The 19076-nt window shown below is 38.3% G+C and overlaps 1 protein-coding gene across 1 annotated transcript in view; it reads right to left on the reverse strand.

The window, feature by feature from the left end:
• Nucleotides 1-19076, reverse strand: part of LOC129090987 (A disintegrin and metalloproteinase with thrombospondin motifs 14) — a 40585-nt gene that overhangs the window by 19357 nt on the left and 2152 nt on the right. The window contains exons 3-4 of the mRNA XM_054598388.1: nt 8080-8236; nt 5804-6000 (exon numbers count right to left, since the gene is read on the reverse strand). Coding sequence (XP_054454363.1) covers nt 5804-6000; nt 8080-8236 — 354 coding nt within the window. The remainder of the gene's footprint in view (nt 1-5803; nt 6001-8079; nt 8237-19076) is intronic.

Consider the following 19076-nt stretch of genomic DNA (forward strand, 5'->3'; position numbering starts at 1 on the left):
TTGATAAATAAAGTTAAAGGGGAAAATAAGGGGGGAATATGTCTTTTTCCATAAATCAGAAAGTCATTTAGTTGAGACATGATGGTTATGGATTGTAAATAACAAACCGGGCGACTCTCGATTGGTAAACATGGAGTCATTTAGCTTCACAAAGCAAAACTCACTGAACTTGTTCCTGAGAGGAAACATATGTTTACAACTGGCATTTTAAGGCACATGGGTCAACAATGCGCGTGACATAAATTTAACATGATAAGTCATGTTACAAGCATAGAAAATAATTTGTGTCACATCTGAGCAAAATGTATCATAATCTTAATCATATTTTATTTTCTTCATCTATTAAGTATTAATTGATAACGAACACACTCATGTCATCTACTCTGCAACTTCCAACTCAGTTAATACTACTATCAAAGGGTCAGTGCACCAAAATTACAAACGTCCATGTATTTTCTCACTTATGTCTATTCGCAAAGCTAAAGCAGCTTTGAGGTATATCTGGTTCTGAGGGACAAAGTCCAATTTATTTTTGCCACAGACAATGTTATTCACAGTTAAACCAAGTCCACAGCTTTGTTTGGCATGAAATTCTGCGGGACAATAGATTAACAAGCATTTTTGAAAATACCTGAAGCTTTGATAAAAGAAATACAAAGGTACAAGCCTACATGCTTTAAAACATTTTAAGAGCCCCAAGAGGCACTTTGATATGAAACATCCAATTACAAAGCATAAAACTCTATTCGTCCCAATTAAAATTGCTGACATTATTATTATTATTTCTTTGGCGGAAGTGGTGGAATAAAGTGAAAGTAAAGTCAGTAAATGGATCATCCAGAGCAGTGGTTCTCAAATGGGGTACGTGTACCCCTGGGGGTACGTGAAGGCACTCCAGGGGGTACGTGAGATTTAAAAAAAATATATTTAAAATTAGCATCCATTCAAAAATCCTTTAAAAATTGTTATTTAATAAATATTCAATAAAATATAAGTGTAAGTTCATAAACTGAATTTAATGCAACAATGCAATCGTCAGTGTTGACAGTTTAATAAATTAGACACTGATGGCAGAGCGCTTATTATTACATCTTTTTTTCAACCAAAAATGCTTTGCGCTGGTTAGGGGGTACTTGGCTAAAAAAGTATTTCACAGGGGGTACATCACTGAAAAAAGGTTGAGAACCACTGATCCAGAGGAACAGAAATTGTTTCTGAAAAAATTAAAGTTGCTGTTTCGAGCACCACAAACATAATCCAGTGTATGAGGGACATATAGTATATCGGTTCTTTTCCTTTCAGTGGTGAACTGACCCTTTAAAAAAAACCTCTTCATCTCATCACACCTGAACGTCACCCTTAGATGGATGGGTGACTGCATCATTTTTGGTAAGAGACCTGTATTAAAGCAGACATTTTGACATAGCAGGAAAAGCTCAGGTTTCATTTATCATGAATATTCATTTTTCAAAATTCCAGTCTTGAAAAAGGTCTATTATAAATAATTGTATTGAAACTTATATTTTGGCCTTGTATTACTCTTTTTAACTTTTCCTATATGAGCCCTTTTGAGGAACTGCATCCTCCTGACGATTCATCTTTTGAACTCCTCAGCTCATTGGTCAAGGACTTAGATCGACTGTGATCGGTAATATTATTTTGGTGGAGCAAACTTTTTCCTATTGATGGATAAAGTTAGTTGCTGCTAAAAAGCATAGTATGATATTTATTTTAAAATACCATCAACAAACAAACCCATTCCCCTCTGCAGCTCAAGACAAAAAGATAAAAAGCACCCTATCAATGTTCCCCAGTGACTTGAGTTCCATCTGTCGGCCTCTTATCCTTTCTTTAAAGAGTTTTATGAGCCATTGCCTGACTATGTTCATGAGTCTCTCTTTGGTTTTGGTCCATCACAGGCATGTATCCAGCCTCTTCTTAAAAAACACTTTCCCTTGACTGCCACCCGATCTCCAAAATACCATTAGTGTCCAAAATTGGTGAAAAGGCAGTTGCGAGGCAAATGTTAGAAACACTTAAAGGGAAGAATATCTATCCGGTTTTCTCAACCAGTGGTAGTCACACTATTTTAATATCAGTGGGTTTCATTTCAGCCTTCGATACCCTAATGCCACTTTAATAGAGAGACTAAATAAATGGAACGACTTCAACAGCGTGTTTAGTGGCTGCTGATAATTAAGCTTTCCCTTTTTTTGTGGGGTTCCACAGGGCTCAATACTTGCTCTTTAGTATATTTAGTATATTTAGTATATGCTCCCCCTCGATCACCAATGTTATGCTGACGATACCAAGCTGTATGTTTCATTTAAACCTCAATGTTTATAACAATAATCATCCAAATTGGCCATCCTGTTAGTAAAGACTGAATGGCTTCTAACTAAGGTTGAATACTGACGAAAGGTGTGGTAAATGATCCAGGATTATTTCTTAGCTCAGGAAACAAAAGTTGATTCACCTCATCTAAGGTCTTAGGTATTTCCCATTACTTTATTTTTATGTTTCGCCTCAGATCTTTTAACCCAAAATTCTGTATATATTTTAGTTGCCTCAGTTTATCAGATTCTCTATTTATAATTCTGTTCTTTATGAAGAATTTATTGTAATTTTTTTACTATTCGAGCTCCAAACAGCAATTTAAAAAAATAATTATCAATGTTTTGCACTGCTGGTGAAATGAGAAACTGATCACGGTATAATTTCTCTGTTTATCACATCTAAGCCTGTCAATAACAATAATAATAATAAAATTTACAAGAGCCCTGAGGTGAATTCCGATGATTTAAATAATGTGTCAACAGGGGCACTGAACAGCTGGGATGTTATTTATATCCATAAGCTTTAATCTCTCTGGCTGCTACTGATGAAAGCATATGCAACAAATCCTGCAAGTATTAATTTGCTTCATGAAAATAACAATTCTGACACAAGAGACAGCATATGAACATAAATATCTGCACAGCCAACCATCTGTAAAGCCAAATCATGTATAAACTAGGGGTATGCAAACTTAGGCATGTGTGCCAGGATTGGCACATTGTAGCTTGACCAATTGCACACTAGCAATAAGTCTAAGAGGTTTTTTGGAAAATGTTGACGTTCCCTCTCATCTGCATGCTAAATTACCTCTTTCACCTCCACTGGCAGTTGCGTGGCCTTTTTATTTACAGTAATTTGATTGATATTTTTTCCCCAACGACATTCTGCAAAGACCTGCCCTACTCTGCCTCTGATTGGCTAGTGCTCGCTGCCTTCTTGCTGATCAACACGGTTGTTGGATGGCTGGTAGGGTTAATGATTTCACGCAGACGTGGATGTTTGACAGAACCCTTGTATGGTGCACTCATATATAATTGCAATGTCCTGATTATGGGAGCAAAAATGCTTTTTTTTTATTTTGCTATGCACTTTGTCTTTACGGACGGATTAAAACTGCATATCCGTTGGAGATTTAAATTTGATACGGTGTCATAATTAAACTTAATGTTAAAGTTAACGTTCATATTTAATACTGATTAACAATAAAATGAAAAAATGGCATTTCATATCAAGGAGGTTGCTGACTCCAGATAAAAATGATAAATAATTAGGTTATCAAAGCAGCAGCTTAAGTTTCTTTTTCAGTTATGGCATCTCTGCTATTTTTCATCTTGATTTAAGAATAGATATAAGAGCTACAAATAAAGCCTCTAAATTCAGTTTCAGGGTTATTATTCATATATGTGAACAGTGGTGAACCAGAGGTGTCCTCTTCAGGCCCTTTCAATTTCAGTCCTTGTAAAGGTTCAGATAAGGCAAACAGAATAACACTGTTCTACTATTTGCTAAAACACCAACAAGTGTGTGCCACTAAGCTTCCTCTATATAAAAATTATGACTGTGCAGAACAAAAGCTCTGTCACCGAAGAAAAGCTATCTTGGCTGAAGTCCAAATTTGCTCTGGGACGCAAGGTTACACCCAAGGCATTTAAGCAAATATTCCATTCACAGAAGCCCATTCAGGTCAATAAATGCTGCAAAGAGCACTCAAGTGACCCCAATTTCTCCAAGATTTGTTACGAGCTCAAATTCCTCGACTGGTCTATACTGACCTATATACGTGTGTTTATGTTGGACCAGAAACAGAGAAGCTGTTGAAAAAAGAGGAAAGCATCAAATAAATATCATTATTAAAGTTCCATGACAACTTTTTAAAATACTGAAGTTGCATATATTTCCTTACTTAAGACTCATTCAGCTCAGTCGCATATAGCATTTAAAAAAAAAAAAGTTTTGGTGAGTCCTCCAAACCCACGTATACTGGGATAATTAGAAAGCCAGGAGGAGCACACAGAGGGCTGGAATTGGACTGTTGTGGCTGGAAATGAGAGTAGCAGCTGTGGGCTACAGGCGCTAGGTGTCCCTGGCTTGTGTACAGCATCACACCGACGTGGACAAAACCTGGTCCACGCTCAAACAACACAGCCATTGTGCAGCAGGCACCTCGGCAGTCACCTTGGCTTTGCGCAGACAGGATGTTCAGTAATCAATCCCTCAGGGAGAGTTTCTCCAGGTGGTACTACACATTCTGCAGCCACGGAGCAGGGATTCAGAGGGATTTCAGTGGGCAGAGCTCTTTCAGACACAGCAAGCCTGTGGCTTACGAGTGGAACTAAAGAGTTTTGACCCTCGTTTGTTTGAACTGCGCCTTTCTCTCCAGAAGTTGCACAATTATCGCATTTTACTCAGAATGAAAGAGACTATATAGATCAAACTTTTAAAGAACTTGATTTAACTTTATAGCTCAGTCAATTTCAGAAAATCAGTAATTCCTAAAATGATCTTATCCTGCCAGTGATCTGAAATAATACTCATCAGAGAGCATTAGACAGAAAGGTTCTAATTACAACATACTCTTGCAGCCACTTCACAGTATAAACAGCCAAGGTCATTAAAATCTGATATTTCTTCATGCTGAAGACATTCAGGGATAAAATGTATATATATTATCCCAATTAAATAAACACATCATTCCATGTCAGAAACTCCTGGCGCTGGTTTCCATGACTGCACCGCACAGCTACCAGTCAACTTTCTAATTGGTCTAGTGCAGCTAATCAGACCACCATGCAGGGTCCAAATCGTAACTGTTACAGAGTGAAACCAGCACCCTGTGAAAATCTGACTTGAGGGATTTGGGCCCATTAAGTAGATTATGGTGGTAGGAGCTGGTGGAACCCGTAATGAATGAGCTGAGATGTTTTTTTTTTCACCTCTCTATCGGTAATCCATGAACCGCTAGAGAAAGCGGGGGTCTGGGAAAAGTGTGGCAAAGTTTGCTGTCAGAGAGGACAAGGGGGGGGGAATGCCTCCACAGGTAGGAGATCAACAAACAGCAGCATTTCATATCAAGAAAGGATATTTATAGAGCTTAGTCTATTAGTGGAAAAAGTATTTTGAGAACCGATTTAATGTTTAATTTAAAAAAAATGACCTGATCAAGCCTAATTCTTTGCTGCTTTTCTTTGTTTTATGTAATAGTGGTCTAAATATGTAACCTTTGACTTTTTAAAATGTGTGTATTTTTTTTTACTATTTATTGGCCTCTTAAAATACAATTGTATAGACCAAACAATTAATCCAATTCATCAATAAATCAGGAAAATAATCGATAATACTCGAGAGAGAGACTGAAAATGACGATGAGTTGCAGACATAGATATGTAATGTTGTGAATTTGCATAAAAGCGGAACAGGTAGTGTGTATCTGATGAGCATTTTTAATCAAACACCAGAATGGACTTACTATGTTCATGAGCGTGAGAACATAATTCTGCACATGCTCCTTGCCATGGAAGCGCACCACCGAGTCGTCCACAGCCAGCAGCACCTCGATGTTGTAGTCGTCTTTCTTCGCGTGCCTCCTTTTGCGCTCGGACTCAGAGAGTTTATGTTCGACGAGATCCAGAGCCGCAGGAAGGTCCGCGATCCCGAAGTCTGCCACTGCAAAAAATATGAGCAGCACATAAACAAGTCAATTAACAGACTGTGGGAATCGGATGCATGTATAATATCTCTTCTAGTCAGATTCTGGAGTGATTTATGTTTGTGTTAACCCCGACATAAAACAAAGTTCTGTCTTTGAGTCTCAGGATGAGCAGGAGGAATCCTTTGGGATTATCGTCAGGCCTGTGGACTTTATGTTGTCTAAGCCACTTCATCTCTAGTCAAAATACTCCCCTTAGACTCATAAATTGTTGGCTTACAGAGTGAGAAGTGTAATTCCTCTCAGCCCACATTTAGCCCAACTATAATATGTGCATTCATGGCCCAAAATCCCAGCTGAGTTGCACCAAATCCAAACAACATTCATCCATTTCATGAAGCACTTCAGCTGTTTATTGTCGTTGTGATATTCTTGTACAGTATGCCGTCTGAGTTGAAACGCTCATGGAAAGAAGAAAATTGTCTGAATTTGGTAATTTGTCAATAACGTCACATGGAAAAAAAAAAAGTGATTAAGAATAGCAAAGATGTATTACAAGTTTCTGAAGTCCTGCTGTATAAATAAGCAAACAAATAAACAAAGTGATACATCATTTACTTGATGGAGGTAATTACATTCAAATTAAAAAACACCATGAACTTGTCTGGCAGAAATTGGCTAATGTATCATAAAAGCTTGGCATGCTGCTAAGCTATGAATTCTAATTATCTTTTTTAAGTGTATTGATTCAAGCCTGCCAGATACTAATGGAGACATTCTGCATACTGTTGCAGGAAATCATTTGGACAAGGTATTTTCTGAAGTGCAATGCAGAAAAATGGAAATGAAGGATTACCACAGTGTTCTTCAAAAAACATTCAGAAAACTGGCACATTGCAAAACTCCCTAGAAGCAATTAATTCTAAATAACCCAAAATAACAGATAAACATATAAATGCATAACTGGAGCGAACATAATTGCACCAGTGGCGGTAGAGCACTTTATAGTAAATATTTCAACAACTGCAAACAATGGATTATTTTGAATGAGCAGCAAACAAAATAACTGTTTGCGAAGCTGTAAATGTAATTAATAACATATGTTGTTAAATAATACAGATAAAAGCATGGATAGGGACATTAAATGAGAGCGACAGCCTTAATTAGGACATTGGCTCAACAGGATGTGACAGTACTTCAAAGGAGAAAAACAAAAAGTTAAAAACTTTCTCAACAGTCAAGATTAGTTTTCAAAAATACAGGGCACTAATGCTTTCCCCTGTGAACAACATCTTCCTTTACCAAGTTGATGGCTGAAGGTGTTTTGCGTAGGTACAGAAGCAGTGATGGAAAAAGGCAAAATTGGCAAAAATATTAAATTGAAAATCCAGCTGCATAATTTTATTGAAGAATGTAGCCTGTAAAGATAAAAATGAACAGTGTTTTTCAAGAGGACAGCAACAAAAAGAAGAGAAGGCCTAGAAAATGTGAATAAGTGACTTGATTAAAAGGGCTGTGGAATAAAATGAAAAGATGCTGGGAAATGGAGTGAATCAGTGAGTACAGTAAGAGTCTTCCTCCAGATGCTCAAGCTATTGTTGTAGCAATCAGGGAAGGAATAGAAAAGGAATTTATAATGGTGCTGGGTCGTTTCACTGCATAGGAAGGGTAACCCCCACCTTTCTCTCCCCCTCACTGGCTACCCCATCCTCCCCTGTCCCCAGAACAACCACTGGAGCCCAGAATTCCTCACTTTACCAGCTGCTTTTGGAGCACCGCATCTGCTGTTAGGCCTAATAAATATAGAGCAGTGATGGGAGTTTTAAAAAAAGATGCACTTTTTAGCTCCCAAGCTTTAAATAATGTACACATAAGTTCAGTTTTAGACACTTGTTTCCTTTCATATCAGAAGGTCAATCAATCAGCAGGCATTAAGCATGTTTTTTAAACATGATGATATATTGAACACACAGTCCTGGTTATAATTAACCTGTGGTGTGTTTAATCAGAGACACTTACTCACACAGTCACAACCCACAAACTCACACAGTGCTTTTTTGTTTCCACTGATGTCAGGCTCCTCCCCCCCCCCCTACCTTCATTGTGGAGGTCCTCCCTCCGCTGGCCCGTCTCCCGCTTGATGGCCGACCTGCGGTAGACAACGTGGACGCGGCCCTTCACTTCCACGTCCTGTTGGCCCTTCTCGAGGGGCTCGATGAAAAACTCCCCATTATCAGTCCGGATCAGACCTGCCTGGAAAAAGAGGGCTTAAAATGAGTGCACCCCTCCTCCTTCAAAGGACAGTAATTTCACTGGAGCCAGTAATTACAGGGTGCTAGATCAATTGGACGATGTGGAGATGGGGAATGACGCAGGGAGACACAATTTGAGGCCCCTCACAGACAAGCCCTCCATCAAGATTTATTGTGTCACCATTTTTCACACTGAACGAATTGATGAGCAACAATGTCTCTATTCAACTGTACGTTTCAATGTGCTTTATGATTTCAGTGAATTCAAAGTTTTGTGATGTCCAAAGAATTCAATGCCTGTATTGAAGTTTAACAATTCCCTTTTTAAAGCACTCATTTCCTCTTAACCTTCCTGATGTTCTCTACTTCAATTAGCAAGTTTGTAACAACGGCCCTCTCAACTAATTGCTACCCAAGGATCCGAGGAGCCCGTGAATGAACCATTGTCTGCGACCTCCGAGTGGCAGATGCCACCCTAGTTTTCTTCCAAATTGCTTCTAAATTGTTCCATCTCCCAAATAAAATTAAAGAAATAAGTTGTGATGAGTCATGATAATCACTTTCATCCATTGACACAGACAGCAGGTCGACAGAGCTATGCGAGTTCTGTAACTCTGATGGCATAACGGTGCGAGCACTCAGTGCCTGTAACCTGTTCAACTGCTGTTGATGAAGTTTTTCTTCTAATTTAAACAAAACGAACTGGTATGATTTCGCATTTTTTCTTTGAACATTCACAAATGATTCTGTGGCTCTTACACCATTTAACCCACATCCCGTCAACAAGGACCGAGTGAATAAACAGAATACAATACAGTAAGAAACAGCCATCCCAGCAAAATGTAAATTTTTTCTTCTTAAAATAATATTAGCTGTGTAATATCATCGGAAGAAAAACATTCGATTATTATCATACATTTGATTTGCTTTGTTTAAATGAAAGCAGACGGACACGTAAGGAAACGTGTGTCTGCTGCATCTGTCAGTCTCCTTCAAATGACTCCCCTGATAGTGTGTGATACTTTAAATTAGGACCCATGGGATTTGAAATTGTGTCCATCTATTCTATGTTATCTTTTAAACTGCATATGGCTGCAATTGGGTGCTTTTGACTGGGGTCCCCAAGGACCCCAAACACAGTGGTATTTAAAATGATAATTTTAGAAGCAAAACAGGAAAAGAAAACAATGACATTCAATCATTAGGAACAAATTGATTGACAAAGACATGTGTACATGGTGCATAAACCCCAGTTGGTAGGATGAGGGTTAAATAAATAATTTAGTAAACATTATTTCAAGTGTTTGTCATTGTATCCAGCGTAGCATTACGTTCTTGGAACAGCACAAACCTTTTATATCTTTTCTGTGGACCAAAAACTCATTAAAAAAATGTGGTCAATAAATATAAATGACAAAAGCAATGTTTTTTCTGGCAAAAAGCAATGTGCTTTACGACGCTGTGTAAAGAGTGTGTGGATGACGCATTAAGTTGTTATGTATTACTCATCTAGCGGCTGGCTGGCTGGCTAGTTAGCTGGCTAGCTTGCTAATTCCACCATGCTTTCATGCTACAGTTACAAAACATGAACAGCATCATCATGAACTGCTGGGCTTGGTCTACTTTACTTTAACGATAACTCTTCATAATAGCCGTTACCCTTTCATTTAGCTCATGCTAATCGCTAGCATGCTAACGATTGTTATGATTATGCTTTGTTGGTGATGAAAGCTGCCTTCGTATACGACACCTGGCTCAAGATCAGCCAGGTGCATAATTCAATTGCAATATTTTTAACACCCTACGGAGTATTTAAATACTTTGCAATAGAATGTAAAGATTTGGACCTGAATCCATCAAGAACACTACGAAAAAAAAAGAAAAAAATCAACTCTTTCACTGCTTCTTCATTCTCCTTTTCAGCAAAAGAGCTAAAGTTACAATGCAGCGACTTGCTTGGCATTGCACAACATATACGTGAGGGCAAACATTTGCACACACTGATTTCCTTTAAGTAAACATCCTCTGCTTCAGGCTACTTTGTTGCATACCTAATTTGACTGAAGGTAAATATTTAGATGGACTCCATGGGGAAGCCAACATCGAGCTCTGGTTGACTCTTTTACAGTTGCCACTGTGAAAGCTGTAATATATTTATTCCTTGGTCTCAATTTGGTGTAATTGTTATCATTAAAACAATTTTCTACATTTAACACATAACATTAATCTGCATTGATTTATCAATTGCTTAATAAGAACACTTAGAGTGCAAACCAAGTGTATCGTTTGAAGTCCTTCAATGATTCTTAGGGGCAGACTGATGAAAAGTATTTGATGAAAGTATTTCTCTGAGTTCTGGACAAATGTAATTATGTCAGGGCAATTTTGTCTAAATTACCATACACATAGTTTTTGCCATTTATTCACTACCTATCCCCTCTCAAATCTCTTTTGTTTTTGAGCAGTTATATTTCGCATCCTTTTCACTTGAGCATTTAAGACAAATTGTTCCTAGTTCTTACAATTATCCATGTAACGTTGGATTAATTAAAGTAGGGATTAAATAAAGTGATGATGAAATTTGTTGGCTACGTATTGGTCGATTACATCATCAGCTAGTTTGATTGTAAACCTATTGGGTGATGTTGCACTGTGAATTATGTATTGTGTCCAAAGTGTACACTGCCACCCACCAGAGAAAAAAAAAAACGAGATGGCCATAATCAATATTCTTCTATCAAGATAATTATCACCTGAATCTGCAGCTTCGCTCGACTTTACAGAGTGTTATAGTGAGTTTTAACTCATCGTTTAACTGTCTTATTCTCACCGCTCTCATAATGACGTTTTTGGTTGCGTCCAGGCAGCTTTTTCAGCTCTAAAAACCCACAGTCCACTACCGTATCAGCAGATATACCGTATCAACACATTTAGTGACTAGCTGGTGAACATAGCGCTGCATTAGCCAGATATTTCCCACAGGAGTTGGTAAAAATACAGCTGAAACAGAGGGAATATTCGACTCATCAGGTGGCCACAGACTTGACTCATTAAAATTTTCCTCCATAACATGTTGTCATGGATGTGTAAATAAGCAACTGTTTGTGGCCAGAAAAGTTTCAGGTTTTCATGTTGTGCATGAAACTTTTCCCTCCAAGTTACGTAATGGCTTATATAAGTGAGAATGCTTATAGGTAATGTACAACTCCATCTATTTCCCCCTGTTCATCTTTTGGCTGCTGTGTCTATGGATAGTCACAGACACCACCGAGCTGTCAGTAAACAAAGTAATGTTATTGTTTACTATTCGGTTTGGCTCCCTGACAGCCTGTATGTGCATTCATTATCAGCATTAGTACAGAGCTTCTAGAGCTTCTACTTCCATAAATGATGTATCACTATCTATCCTCTGCTGGGTCAAGGCAGGATATAGAGATTCCTCAGACAGGTCACCAGTCTGGTGGACAAATGGTATGATGCTGCGACAATATTTGTCCACATTCATCCAGAGAATATTGTTCCCTCATGTTTCCTGACACGCACTCTGCTATGAGCTGTGTCCAATAAAAGCAAAATGCACCCAAAAAAAGGGGCAAACAAATAAAAAAATTCAGTCATCAGGGGTAGAACCAGAGGTGGTTTTAATTGAATTTTAAGTAAAAACTTGTTAATTAAGCAAAACCACACTACCCAATGTGACGTAACACATAACTGTAGACATATTTATTCTTTGTGTTGCCATGTTTTTTCTATTAAGCTTAAGCACAAACTGTGCTTTCTGAATACACTGCGCAGTGCAGTTTATTTTATTTCTCATATTCCTGCTTCTTGTAAAGAAAATAAAAAGAGAAATATACCGAGCCTGTCATCACTCATGAAGAAGGCACACCAACAAGACTTTGGCTAGATTGTGTGTATTTACAGCTGTAAGAAGAAATCTAAATACAGTGCAGTAAAGAGAACATTGTTCCTAAAAAAAACATCAAAATTTAAATCTTCGGCATGCTGTCATTTGGAAATAACAACACATACGCCGTGAACTTAAGTGCGGACATATGACAGTAAGGGCAAAGAGGAGTGAAAGAATCTGTCCGGCCCCTGACCAGGAAATGCCAAGTAAGACATGCTCGAATACTTCCTCTGTGGTCTCTTATTTCAGCAGTGGGTGGAAAGAGAAGCCGGGTCTGTGAGGGGAGAGAGCAGCAGCATCTGGAAGGGCCTACAGAGGAGCCAAATGTAAACATGTGTACACTGCATGGTGAAGTCTGGGCTGGGGAACGGTGTACGTTTGCTGTCAGAAGTAAGAAGGGGACATAGAGATGTTGGATTTTCAGCTAATTTCAGTAGTATTAATGGCTTCACCCCACTGGAAATTTTATTGAGATTAATTATAAAGAACTGAAAACAATTCCAGGCTCTCAAATTTGAGGATTTCATATCACTGTAAATTAAATATCTTTGAGTTCTGGGCTTTTGGTCTGACAAAATGAGCATTTTGACAGACGGCACCTTTGGGTCTCACTTAAACTAGTCTATTGTTTTGTTATTTCATAGGTAATTGATTTATTAAAAACAGCATATTTTAGGTTAGTATTATTACTACACATTGTAACCTGTAAATCAGAAGATAAAATAAATGTATTTTATTATTAGTCCGGAGTAGTGTCTGCATATCTTCCTGTCATGCTGCATACATCCCTAGCAAACTCCACCAATCGAACAGTTTGGGCAACCAATATGAAACCAGGGCAGAAGAAAAGTCACATGAGCAAAGCGATATTTCTAGCCAGGCTAACGAACGGTCGATCAATCGGTCCATCACATTGGTCAAGACCGAAATATCTCACTTATACTGGATGGATTGGCAGGAAATACGGTTCTGACATTGTTCCCCGCAGGAAGAAGAATATATATATATATATATATATATATATATATATATATATAAATATATATATATATATTAGCTTTGGTGATCCATTGACGGTTTTCAGTACCATCATCACGTCATTAACATTTAAATGTGTCTTTGACAGATAAAACAGTGTTACCTCGTCCCAAGAATAAAATTTCATCCATGAGTCATACATAGCAAAAGCAAATAACACCTCATCATCACCCATCATGGGACGTATCAAATGAGATTTGTTAAAAAAAAAATTAAAAATCAGATTTCACACTGTTTACGTTCAAATATGGTGATTAGCTTTGCTAGGTCAAAAGATTTTAAGTGATGCAGACTTCATCAGGTTGCAACATATGATGCAACGGTTCATACACCTGGGATTATTTTTGAGATATTCAGTGCACAGTGGAGGAACCTATTCATCTGAAAAACACTTAGGCAGCTTAGGCAGTCAGGCATCCAGCAGTGTCACGACACCACACAAAAAAAAAAGGGCAAATATAGTTAACTCTTCAGCTCACCAGTACACTAAATTCCACACATCCGTAAGAGCAACTTTGAAGGTGGATATATACTGTATGTAATTTCAAGAGAGACTTCTGCCTGCTGTGCATACCAGCAGTTGGAGTCTGTCACCTGCTCAGTGCGGCATGCAAACCGAGACAATGAACAAATGAGACAAAGCTGGTGAAATCACTTCGCTGTTGGAAACGTATCTAATTCAAAGAAGACAGACAGTTGTCGCTTTTGTTTCAGATGAGGGGACACAAAAAAAAAGCAATTCTTTGAGCAAATAGCAAATCCATATAATTGGTTAATGTATGTTCAATAGCAACTTGAGTAAGTCCGAAAATCAATTTGAAACTATAAAAGTGAGGCAGGTCACGGATCAAGATCTATTTTATTGACATTATTTTGGAAAGAAACTGTCACAACATGCCGCTAGTATTCACTTGTTGTAATCTAATGGAGGTGCCCATTAAGGTGCATTAATGACAAACCCAATATACAAATGGAACAAGTGCTACAGGCCATGTTTGAGCTGCATTGTGAAAGGAAATTAAAGTCCAGCCGTCTGTCCGTCCAGGGGCATAACCTGTAATTTGCGGCAGATTGTTTGGAGACATATAATTTCGGCTCCAGGCATGCTCTTTGTTGATCCACAAGCGAGACACAGAGACAGAGAGAGAGTAAAGAGGTAATCCACTTTCAACCGCTGAGATCAAGGTATGCTCACACATTTTCCAGAGGTCACACAATATGGTGGATCAATGGAGGATCGATAAGCCAGGGAGTAAATCATGGCAGAGTGGTGCTTGACTCAGCAGAGTCGCAGATCTGAAATAATCGTATGAGACAGCCTCTGGGAGAAGGGATTACTGCTTGATTCCTTTTTATCAGCTTTCACATCTCACTGTGCAGAGCCACAAAGGGCAAGCATAGCTGGTGATCATAACCAGGATAATGAAGAGAAAATTGGGCATATAATCACCGGCGCTCATTTGCATGAATCTGATATCAAAGGAGAGGAAAATAATAATAATAATAATAATAATAATAATAATAATAATAATAATAATAATAATAATAATAATAAAAGCCATTAAGGTAACTAGGCTGCTGTGAGTGGCTAATTGGATTTGAAACAAAAGAAAGTCAGTTTAAAAGGATAAACCCTCCTTTTAATATAATTATTGGTGTTGTTATTATTATTTGGAGGCGTAGAAGGATATGTAGAAGCAGTAGGAGTAGTAGTAGCAGGAGTAGTTGTCGTAGCAATAGTAGTAGAAGTAATGGTGGTAGTTTCATTGTAGACAAAGAGATAGTAAACTAGATAATGCTCCCATTTCCATATTTCTAATTACCACAAAGTGACGTTTGGAGCCGAGAACTTTTCTTCAGACCTTCAGACTTGAAGCTAAAACAGCACTCGGTGGTTATTAAATATATGTTCATGAGAGCATCATTATTATTATTATATAGTGTGCAGACTCTTTTTTCGTCTTTCCCACGTTTTTCTCTCGAGCACCTAGTATTTATCGTCTAGCTGGGTGTGCTTTTGTATGGTTTTTGCAGTAAAAGTAAGACAGTAGTACCCTTAGTAGTAGAATAATTAGCAGAATAAGCAGTGGTTGTAATAATGTCCAGAATAAGTGGCCATAGGAGACGTAGAGATAGTGGTATTAGTAGTAGAAGTAGAAGTAGCAGGAGTAATACTGGCAGTATCAAAGGTACATGGTTGTAATAGTGGCAGTAGTAGATGTAGTGGTGTAGAAGCAGTACCAAAGATATGTAGTAGTGGAACAAGTAGTTTTATCAGTGGTAGTAGTAGTAGTTGTAGCAGTGAAAAGATCTAGTGGTGGCAGTAGCCATAGTAGCAGTATTAATAGTGGTAGTAATGGTAGTAAAAATTGTAGTGGTGGAAGAAGGATTGGTAGAAGTAGAAAAAAAACTAATTGTGATAGTAGCAGCAGCAGAGGCAGCAGAAGAAGTAGTTGTAGTGGTAACTGTTGCTGTGGGTTGTACTAGTACTAGTAGAAGATTAAGCAGTTTTAGGGTGGTAGTAGCAGAAACATAAGCAGTAGTATTAGAAGTATATTGACATGTATTAGTATGCAATATTTAAACTATATATGTGTGCAGTCAGTTTCAAAACTGTGTTAATTAACTTGCTATATTTATAGTGACGTGATTTTGTTATTGTGACATTCACTAGTGTGATCTGTGTGTTAGTGTTCTAGTTATGCAGGTCCTGTATCACTGAATGCATTTGAATGAGCGCACACACACACACACACACACACACACACATACACACACACAAACACACTAGCACGTGTTTAGACAGACATACTGTAACTGTAACTCGACTGAGAGAAAAATAAGTCACATTGTTGGCTGAGATGTCGGGCCTCCACTGATGGAGCTCTTAATTTAGTGCCTTTATCTTCGGTGCCAGCAGAGTACTGAAACACCGGAGGATACTGGAATACTGGACGGGGACCAGGCCTGTGCAGAATTCCTGCAAAAATGCATGAATAGAACAATTTATGAGAGTATTTTCCAACTCCAATGGATGGAAAACTGCCCCACCAAACCCCCCAAAAAGAAATCCTGCTGACTGTTGCTAGGTGGCTCCCTCTCTTTTAAACTGACGGACACAGAAATAGCGCTCTTCCGACTGCGGTTATCCGGCACTCGTGTTTCCATCACACATGTAATTCAATCAGCCCGTCATATGCGCTAATACCCAACACATGAGGAGCACCAGTATAATCATAGCCATCACTCAACGCTCCACAACAATAGCTCATGCTCGTCTGGAGCGCACAGCTGTTATGCTACCTAGCGGTAGTTCCATTCAGAGGGGGAAGAGATCGCAGACAAAGTTGGACAATTAAACATAATCTGCATTCAAATCAAACTGAAAGCTAAGGTGTTTTAGAGTCATTTCGCATGCACTTTCTCTGCAACCTCGGCTGGACAGTCTGGGAATGCTGTGAGACCAAATATATCCAGAAGATATCCGATTTATTTGCGGCTTTAATGTAGGAATGTCTTATCTGTCTTGAGCTTGGAATGCCATAAATCTTGCTCCTCCGGGCACATGGCAGGACACCAAGTTAACGTAATCTGTAACTGGTGATGTCATGCCTCACTATTAGGGAGTCATCTCCATGTTAGCAGACGAAACACTGAAAGCAAAGCTTATCATGTAAATTCAGTCATATTGAAAAAAATGGAAGGTTAAGAGGTGTGTTGATGGCTGGTGCGTGTCTGAGTTATGCAACTGTGATATACATCTGCTCTGATACAGTATGTGTGTGTTCTCTTGAAGGGAACACATCAAACACACTGTTGAAGGTTTGAGTGCTGGTGGTACGTAAAGACATACAGCCCAGTGCATCTAAGAGATTTGGCCCGCATGCTGCGACTTCAGCCCATAATTCACGTGGTATTTCTTCTAAACACGCTCCTTTCATCAGACATCTCCTCAGTGTCGTTCCACATCAAGCAGATACTTGAGACTAAATAATTTCGCCTTCAAATGCCTCTCGAACACGCCTGCATGCGCAGACAGGTCTGTGTTTATGTTGGCTTTGATGCAAGGAAACACATGGACGATATTCTTAAGAGTCTGACTCCAGCCAAATCACAAATAAAATGTCAAAATAAATATCTCCAGCCAAGCAGATCATGACTGGGGGTGAATGGACATGTTGCGATGCTCAAAGCTTTGAAATTGGACATTTGAAAAGACATAAACTGCATAATAAACATGCCTCAATGACTTTACTTAAGTAAAAAGTAATGAAAACTGAAAACGGATAAAATGTTGCTCTTTGTTTTGATTTTTGAACAGATCTTTCAAGAAAATGAAAAGCACACAACCGTGTCAAAGTTTCTAACACTGGAGGTTCAACACACTGAGCACCATCCACGTCTCATTCCATCAGTGTTGCTTTTGTTGCCTTATTTCACCACAAACTGGGGCATTGAAAAAAACCTAAATGATTGAAAAAATACTTTCTGTATGACTTTGATGCACAATCCATTACTGTAGGTGAATACAGTCATGGCACAGTTTTTTAACACTAACACGATCCACTCTGCAAACATACAACAATATCTGATGGCATGAACGTTCGCAAGTCATAAGCATGATAATCTTTCCTTTATCTACCATCCATCCCATGACGTGCAAAAAGACCCCAAGTCTCCTCTTTCACCTGTGTCTCTAAAAAGCTGGATTTTGACTCTGCCGTTAATGTCCATATCAATGCTAAAATGTAAGAGCTATGTTATGTTTTAAGAAGTTTAATAAAGATAAAACAAAATGTTTTGTGTAAGCTTTCAACAAACTCCTCACGCCATATGGGGGTGAGATGACCGTAGAAATTCTTGGTTGACTAACACACAATTTTGTCGACAAAAAATTATAAGATTTAGTTTAAAAATCGGTAAAACTAAGTCTCTGCACAAAGAATCACACAAAAGCACCACTTTAGATCTGGTGTTTACCAGAGAAGTGCTCATAAGTTTTGTGGAAATAAGTAATTCAGCATGAAGCAAAAAAGCAAAAAAAAAAGAATAGACTAAAGAAATCTTAGTTGTGCATTGAAAATATTAGCACTGTTGGTTTAATTTATGTTTCAATATCTTGAGTGAAAGAATTTGGCTGCCTCCATATTTTTTTTGGGGCAGGGCAGTTGCATTTCATTAAGCGCAATTAAGCGAATATATCAAACATTTCAGAAAAATCTATATTTTCTCAAATGCAGTTACGACCTGGATATTGAAATGAGAATCCTATTTACAGGTCAGAAGTATGAGGTCATGTGAACGTGCTTTCTCTTTTATCTTTATGTCTGTAGAGAAAGAGAACAGAAGCCAACACAATGCTGGTGCTGGGATCTAATCATAACTCCTTGTCATCCCTTTAGCTCATAATTATCAAACCATTATTGCATTCTGTCTAAGTCCCTGATGCAAATTAAAGAGCACTGTGATAATTGCTGCAATTTTTTTGTGTGCTTTGGTTTACTAACACACAATCCAAAAAAAACTTTCTTATCGTTCTCATAGGTGAATACAACATTGTGTTGCTTTTTGCCTCCATTTACTGAAAGGCACACAGTGGCCTTTAAGGAAATGACTTTGTGATTAGAAAACACAGAAAACGCATTGTCCTCAGTTTTGACAAAAAGATAGAAAAGAAATAACTTTTTTCTATTTTTCTCAGCTTCAGTTTTTGTTGTGTTTATACAGAGGAACTACGAGAGCGTGAAAATACAGCGATGACGGCATTGAAGTGGTTAGATGCGTTCAATGTTTCTTTGTGTTGTGGTGACGCAACATTGAAAGCTCAATTGTCCTGACAGATGCATCAAGAAGCAGAGAGATGAGATTGTGGGCTTGTGGAAATGAAAGCTGC

The sequence above is a fragment of the Anoplopoma fimbria genome, chromosome 5 (assembly GCF_027596085.1).
Source record: "Anoplopoma fimbria isolate UVic2021 breed Golden Eagle Sablefish chromosome 5, Afim_UVic_2022, whole genome shotgun sequence".
Lineage (NCBI taxonomy): Eukaryota > Metazoa > Chordata > Actinopteri > Perciformes > Anoplopomatidae > Anoplopoma > Anoplopoma fimbria.